The sequence below is a fragment of the Rhinopithecus bieti genome, unplaced genomic scaffold (genome assembly GCF_001698545.2).
Source record: "Rhinopithecus bieti isolate Rb0 unplaced genomic scaffold, ASM169854v2 scaffold_27016, whole genome shotgun sequence".
Classification (NCBI taxonomy): domain Eukaryota; kingdom Metazoa; phylum Chordata; class Mammalia; order Primates; family Cercopithecidae; genus Rhinopithecus; species Rhinopithecus bieti.
This window is the reverse complement of record NW_016812222.1, coordinates 1646064-1653691: the sequence shown is the minus strand read 5'-3', so window position 1 is coordinate 1653691 and position 7628 is coordinate 1646064. Positions and strand designations below refer to the sequence as shown.

Below are 7628 nucleotides of genomic sequence, written 5' to 3'. Positions count from 1 at the left end.
GGGGATATACACAATATAAAAAGTAAATTGTGACATCAGAAACATAAATTATCAGGAGAGATAGAATAAAAATGTAGAATCATATTTTGCAACCAAAGTTAAGTGATTATCAGCTTTAAACAGCCGTTTATAACAATATATGTTTTGTGTAACCCTTATAGTAATCACAAAGGAAAAATTGACAGTAGATACACAAAGGATAAGAAGAAAGGAATCAAAGCATTCTAATGTAGAAAATAATCTAATCACAAAGGAGGATAGCAAAAGAGGAAGAAAGGAACAAAGGATGTATAAAATAACCAGAAAAGAATGAACAAAATGGCAAAAGTAAGTCCTTGCCTATCAATAATTACTTTGAATGTAAACGGATTCAGTTTGTCAATTGAAAGACATAGAGTGGCTAAATTGATTTTTTTAAATGACTCGACTATATTTTGCCTACAAGAGACTCATTTCACTTTTAAGGAAACACATAGGCTGAAAGTTAAGGGATGGAAAAGATGTTCCATGGAAAAGAAACCAGAAAAGAGCAGGAACAGCTTTTCTTACAACAGAAAAAATAGATTTTAAGTAAAAAATCACAAAGTGAGACAAAGAAGGTCATTGTATAATAATAAAGGGATCAATTAATTAAGAGATCAGCATGTCCATCACCTCAAATATTTATTATTTATTTGTGATGAGGTCATTTAAAAATCTTTCTTTTAGCTCGTTACATTATTATTGACTATAGATACTGGAGTACTATTCAGCCTTTAAAAAACAGAAATTTCTGCTATTTGCAATAATATGAATGAACCTAGAAGACATTATGTGAAGTGAAATAAAGCAGGCACAGACAAGCAAATACTGTATGATCTCACTTAGATGTGGCATCTAAAAACGTTGAACTCATAGACGTAGAGATTAACATGGTTATTACGAGAGCCTCGAGAGAGGGTGGATGGGGAAAGGCGAGACATTGGTTCTTGGGTACAAACTTTCAGTTAGATATGAGGAATAAGTTCTGGTGTTCTATGGGGATAGCATGGTGACTATAGTTAAAAATAATTATTTATTTCTTTTTTAACAATTATACTTTAAGTTCTGGGGAACATGTGCAGAACATGCAGGTTTGTTACATAGGTATATATGTGCCTCACATAGGTATACACGTGCTTATTTCTTATCCAATTGTTTATACGTTTTTTCAAGTTTGCTTGCTTGCTTGGTTGATTCATTCATTCAAATTTGTTTCACACAAAATGCCAACTGGCTCTAATTTGTCTTTGTTTCTTAATAGGAAGAAAGACCCACCCAGGCATGAGTGCTGCTGGCAAGTCTCCCACACTTACACAGAGTATCAAGCTCAGATAAGTGATACATGTTGTCCTTCTGCCTGCCTGACCTCAGTTATCTCCCATCCCTTTTAGTTCACTGCACACAACCCTGATCCATTTCCAAAACTAATAAAGGCGGGCTACTGCTCTGCTACAATGATCTCTGTTCGGTCACCTGCAACACAGCCTTTCATTCTGTTGGAACATGTCAGTCATGAAGCCCTGTTTAATGATCATTGCCATCCTTATGATCCTGGCTCAAAAGACTCCAGGTAACTCAGGCCTCTCTCAAAGGTTCTGGGGTCTTGCATGTGGTACTGGTATCTTGGTGACCTCTGCAGTGACTCCTACTCACATATAGTGGGCAACACCTAAAGCCTTTTCTGGTCTCAGATGGGTCACAGATGTTACTCCCAAGGTTAATTTCATGTAAAGATTTCCCCTGGTTCTGCTTTGCCAAGACAAATTTAAGAGGTTGTTGTTCTTGACATAGCGGACAGTCTAAGCATGGAACATTTTAGGTAGTGCTGTCATTGGGGTGGGGGCTTAATTCATGAGTTAGGTGAGAGACTGTGTGCAAGTTGAGGAGCCATAGGAGGAGTATAGCAGTTTGGAGTTGGATAGGGAGTTGAGGTGGGGAGGTTGTAAGACCTTAGAGATAGGGTAATATCCAAAAAGTGAGTGGGGATGAGCATGGAGTGAATAATTGTATTTATAGGTTGGGCTGAACAGATGTTTTGGTGTAGTGTAGAGAGGAGATGGTATTTTTTCTTGAATGGAGCTGGGGGTAGAGTTGGTGCAAGTGGGAGATGGGGTATAGAGAGGTTTGTAGTTGGGCTGTGTTTTAGATTGATGCTGTGAATTGGGGTTGGGTGGCTTGGATAGTATTATGTTTGTATGTTTTGCAACTGGGCTTTGGGTGGTTATTAGAAGAGATAGGGCTTGAGTTGTAGTTAGTGTTTGCCTAAAGTGGGTATCTTATTCAGTCGTGGGTATGTGAGGTTCATCTGGGCAGGGATTGATTTAGCCTGGGTTTGGGGGTGATTAAGCTTGAGTAAGACAGTTGGATTCATCACAGCAGGGCTAAGGCTATTGAAATAAGGAGAATATTGACTCTTTCTCAGATATATGGTTTGCAAATATTTTCTCCCATTCTGTAGGTTGCGTCTTCATTTTGTAGACTGTTTCCTTTGCTGTTTAGAAACTTTTTAGATTGCTGCAATCCACTTGTTTGTTTTTGCTTTTGTTGCCTGTGCTTTTGGTGTCATATTCAGAAAATCCTTCCCAAGGCCAATGTCAAGAAGTTTTTCTCTATGTTTTCTTCTAAGAGTTTTATGGTCTTAGATTTAAGTCTTCAATCCATTTTGAATTTGTTTTTGTGTATGGTATAAGATAAATATCCAGTTTTATTATTTTGCATGTAGGTATCTAGTTTTCCCGATACATTTATTGAAGACACTATACTCTCATGAATATGTCCTAGAAATCTACTGTACAACACAGTTCCTATAGTTAACAGTACTGTTACGGATATTTCAAAAATTACTAAGGGAGTGGATTTTAGTTAAGTGTTCTAAAATAAGATTTGATATTAAAAAATAATAATTAAATAAGATGGTGGGAGAAAACTTTTAGGGGTGGATAGGTTTATGGCATAGATTGTGATGACGATTTTGTGGGTGTAATGTATGCTTATCTCCAAACTCATCAAAATGTATAACTTAAATATGTATAGCGTTTTGTGTGCCAATCATACTTCAACAAAGTGGTTTAAATAAAGAAAAGGGGAGAATAAACATTGGATGAAAAATGTCCAGTATTACTTTCAAATTCTGAAGAAAGTTTCTGAAGTGTGATTTTCAAGGGCACTGAAGAACAACAGATGTGACTGTGGATGCCTAGGATAGAGGAAATCAGGAGACTGGAATGTTCGGAAGTGTCTCCTGTCAAATCTTGGCATATACAGAGAGATATGGCAGCAGTTTCAGTTCATCCTATAGAAAACCAAGATTGTTCTTCCTTTCTTGATAGTGAGTTCAGATTCATCTGATCTAGAGGTTTCTCCTACTCTTCCCCTTTTTTCTCCTTCTGTTTTTCTTCTTCCTTTCCTCCTTTCTTTTCCCGTATTGCTTCTATTTCACATTCTCCTCCTTATTTCTCAGCTTCTTTTATCCCCTGGTTTGAGAGACACTTGTTCGCATGCTCAGAAAAGCTCAGTTCTCATTTCTAATGGTGGTAGAAACCACAGGTGGGTTTGCAAGAAACAACAACAACAAAAACGAAGACAGCACTCTATGCTTCAAGAGTTGTATATAGTGTAGCTTCCTTAATAATTATTGAGTAATTTTACTTGGCAGAATTTATGAGCAGGAACAGTTCTGGACAACCTCTTCTATTAGGACAATCCAAACAAATTTTTCCTTTCATTCTCCCAAATGTATGCATATGAAATTAAACTGTTTGAAAGCCAAGATCTTGTCTTTTAAATCTACACAATTCTGATGTTGAGCTGAGTGTGTTGAATAGAGTAGGCTTTAGCAAATGCTTATTGAATGAATGAATATGTAATGAATCATTGCTAATAAATGTATATGAGTAGAAAGAACCTTAGAAATTAGACGGGAGAGGATCATGTTTGGTTGCACAGCAGGCAGAGAAATAATATATCACATTGATTTTGGCTCAGAATGGAATTTTTAAAAAGGTCCAGAGCATATCTTTTGTTTTTTGACTTAAGACATTTTAATTTGCTTTTGAAACACTTCCAGTGGGGAAACATGAGCTGGGCAATGTCTAGAGCTGAATGTGAGAAGGCCATCCAGAATCGTGGCTTTCGCTGCGAACGGGAGCCCATTAGTATTTTCCAGGGAACTCTTGCAAAGCACCCTTGCTCTGGCATCTCCTTAGATATACTGAATCAGAAATTCTAGAGACTTGGCATGAATATACTTAAAAATTTCCCAGGTTATTATGAAGTATGACATCTTATTAACTTCCTTTTTCACAAACACACTGGAGACTTCCTGATTTGGTGCAAACTCTGCCATTCCCATTTTCTGACATGGAGAGACTGGGTCCAGAGAGTTAAAATATAGCATTGTGCAGAGGGCCAGAGACTATGCTGAAATGCAAAAGTTGGTCCTCTCTGACTTCAATTGGAAGATGGAGAGATTATCAAAGTTGACATTAATTTGATGTGGCTGTCTAAATTTGTGACAATGCAGGGCGATCTAAGGTTAGAAAAGTAGGAGTAAGAAACTGTAACTATCTATGACAAAAATCTTTATTTTTATTTTAAAAATTTATTTATTGAGTCACTGTAGGCAGAATCCTCTTGGGCTGGCCTTGACCCACTTTCCTTGCAGAGAGAACGAGGAAAAGGCAGTTTGCCCATGGCTTATTCTTGGTATCTATGTTTCTATCCATCCCTCCAGTGACTGCAGACAGGAGATCTTGGGTCTCCAACTGCCCTCCAGTGTGTTTGGTAGAAAGGAAAAGTCCTAGAGGTCAGGTGTTAGCCAGAACAGTGTGGATGTCACTTGGGGGAGGCCCTTTGCAGATCTTCTTCTCCCATAAGTATAATGGTGCTAAGAGAGAGAGAGCGTGCAGGTCCCATGATAAGGGGTGAAGATTAAGGTGGGAAACACAGTGATACCATCGTGCTGGAGCATGGATGAATCAGCATCATTTTCAATCTCCTTCCTCTGGTTGACCAGCAGGCTGGTTGGTGTTGGAGCAGTTGAGATCCCTCTCTGGATTCCTAGGGCAGTTTATACACACACCAGTACCCAAATGTTATGGGATATCTGCCATGGAGGCATTTTCTTCTTCTTCTTTATTTCTCTTCCCATTCTCCAACTTCACCTAATATTGGGCATTTTACTTTCTCTAATCTAAAAATTAGCAAAGTATTCATTTTTTTCCCTGCAAGAAATAACATTATACTTGCATTGTCCCATTTTCATCAATGTTAATAGTGAATAAATTTGATTAATTGGAGACCTCTATCTACTTAGCACTGAGTCCATGGCCTGACACGGAGTGAGTGTTCATAAATGGGTGTGGAATGAGGGGGCAGGGGGATGGTTGAAAAGGTCCTTGAATACCAAGCTAAGGATTTTGAACTCTCTGTTGAAATCTGTAGAAGGCTCTGTGTGTGTAGACATGATGAAGGATGATGCCATCTTCTCCTGGAAACCCTATCACAGAGAAGCAATGTGACACAGAGAGAAAAGAGCATGGGCCTGATGTCATGTAGACCAGAAATTGAATACTGGTTTGATCAAATATAAGCTATGAGAATGCAGACAAAACAAAGCATCTCTTTGAGCCTCAGTGTCTTCATCAAAGAGTGAAGATAACAGCAGGTTTTTATGAGGTTCAGTGAGCTATCATTTGTAAAATGCCTGTATGTGGTTGATGCTGGACCATACCACAGTACATGGTAGTGATTATTAATATTTCTTTCTAATTGCTCCTTTGTCTGTAGAACATTAAATAGGTAAGTAATACTATTGATGACTAATATTTATATAATGCTGATTAAGTGTCAGGAACTTTGTCACTGGAGTATTTTCAGGCAAAGAGCTTATGTTCACTCATGTACACACCTGGATTAGCAATATGTGGAAAGTGAATGGTGGAGGTTTGTACAGTGAGCACACATGCTCAATTTATGTGAGAATGTGGATCTGTGAATAAAGTGGGTTGTATACATGGGTCTGTGTATATGCCAGTATGCTGCCCGTGTATGCACAGTACCTGTTTCTGTAAGGCCAATGTACAAAGAGAGACAGGTGTAGTACTTGTTTGCTCCTGTTTCAGAGGATAAAGGCCTGCATGCACACGGGCTTAAATATTTGTGTGCTATCTCAGAGTAGATCCTGGCTGCCTCTGATTAGCTGTGTGTGAGGGGCACAGATCTCTGCAGGCACTTGGGGACATATGTGCTCGCAGTAGCATTCTTTGAAACTTCATACTCTCAGGAGAAGACTTTCATATCAACAACACCATCTAATATTCAATTACTTGTTATGTGCCAGATGCTTTTATGAAAATACCATATACACTAACCTAGTCATTACTAAAATCTTAGGAACTTGGCTCTATTATTTTGCCCATTGTGAAGATGATGCAACAGAGGACTGGAGAGCTGAAGTAACTTGCTTGAGGAGGGAGAGATGGTAAATGGCAGAGCCCAGATTTGAATTTAGGTAGTTTTGATTCCAGATCTTGTACCCTTAATATTCTTAGAGCGTGTTCCTTTAAATCATGCTTTGTCACCCTATTGTCACTGCTGCATGGAAACTAAACATGGCTATGTCTTTCCCAGGTGGCCTGTTCAGATCCCACAATGGCAAGAGCCGAGAGCCTTGGAATCCATGTGAGCTTTACCAAGGCATGTGCAGAAACACCTGCAGAGAATATGAAATCCAATACTTAACCTGCCCAAATGATCAAAAGTGCTGCCTGAAACTTTCTGTGAAAATAACCAGTTCTAAGAATGTGAAGGAGAATTACGACTCTAACTCCAACTTGTCAGTTGCAAACAGTTCAAGCTACTCTCACATTTGAATATCACCGTCAGTCACCTCCTCTGTAGTAACTTCTCCTCCATTCTGGAATGCTTTCCCTATAAAAAATGCATTCCTTCTTGTGTGTGTGTCTTTCATCTGTGGGTAGTCATCACTGGTCTGGAGAGAGTACTGAGAGCTGGGAAGCTATGGAGTATAGGAATGGGCACTGGCTAGTAAAGCCAGTAAGATAGTGGCGTCACTCAATACAGGTGTGCCGAGAAAGGAGAAGGTCACATTTCTGTTCTGTTTTGACACCATTCTGGTGGCTGCAGAGGGAAGATGACAACTGTATTGAGTCTGGATGCTCCTGTGAACATGTGGAGGGATCAAGTCCTCCAAGTAAACCTTGTAGGCTGAGGATAGAGACAACTGAGCTGCATTTGATATCCAGAGGACTAACTTGGTATGTTTGCCGTAATGATGAGTCCCCAGGAAGAACCAGAACAAGACAGAGGGATGAAAGTGAGTGTAGAGATTTGTTGGACAAACTAGGGTAAAATTTTCTAAGTGGAAAGTGGAATAAACAGTCTTGTCACTGGGCATTCTTCCTATTTTGAGGCTGGAGGACTATTTCTGGATGTGAGACAGAGGTTAATGGTTACGGTGCTAGAAAGGGATTTTGCACAGAGGCTGGACACTGTGCTTGATGTCCATTCATTCCTGAGAATTGAGGAATATTGTCCCCCAAGTTCAAACTTAGTTCACAACTAGTACTTGAAATGCTAAGAAATTT

At 39.0% G+C, this 7628-nt stretch overlaps 1 protein-coding gene across 1 annotated transcript; it reads left to right on the top strand.

The window, feature by feature from the left end:
• The first annotated feature begins 1524 nt into the window (after positions 1 to 1524).
• On the top strand, positions 1525 to 6893 carry DEFB116 (defensin beta 116). The gene is made up of 2 exons (XM_017895704.1): positions 1525 to 1591; positions 6652 to 6893. The coding sequence occupies exons 1-2, from the start codon at positions 1525 to 1527 to the stop codon at positions 6891 to 6893; spliced, it is 309 nt and encodes a 102-aa protein (XP_017751193.1).
• The last annotated feature ends 735 nt before the right edge of the window (positions 6894 to 7628 follow it).

Bases quoted from the DNA above. Each gene is read 5' to 3' on its own strand.
- DEFB116 (XM_017895704.1), top strand. From the start codon at position 1,525: ATGTCAGTCATGAAGCCCTGTTTAATGATCATTGCCATCCTTATGATC. The intron at 1,592-6,651 runs GTAACTCAGGCC...TGTCTTTCCCAG, and splicing joins CCTGGCTCAAAAGACTCCAG to GTGGCCTGTTCAGATCCCAC.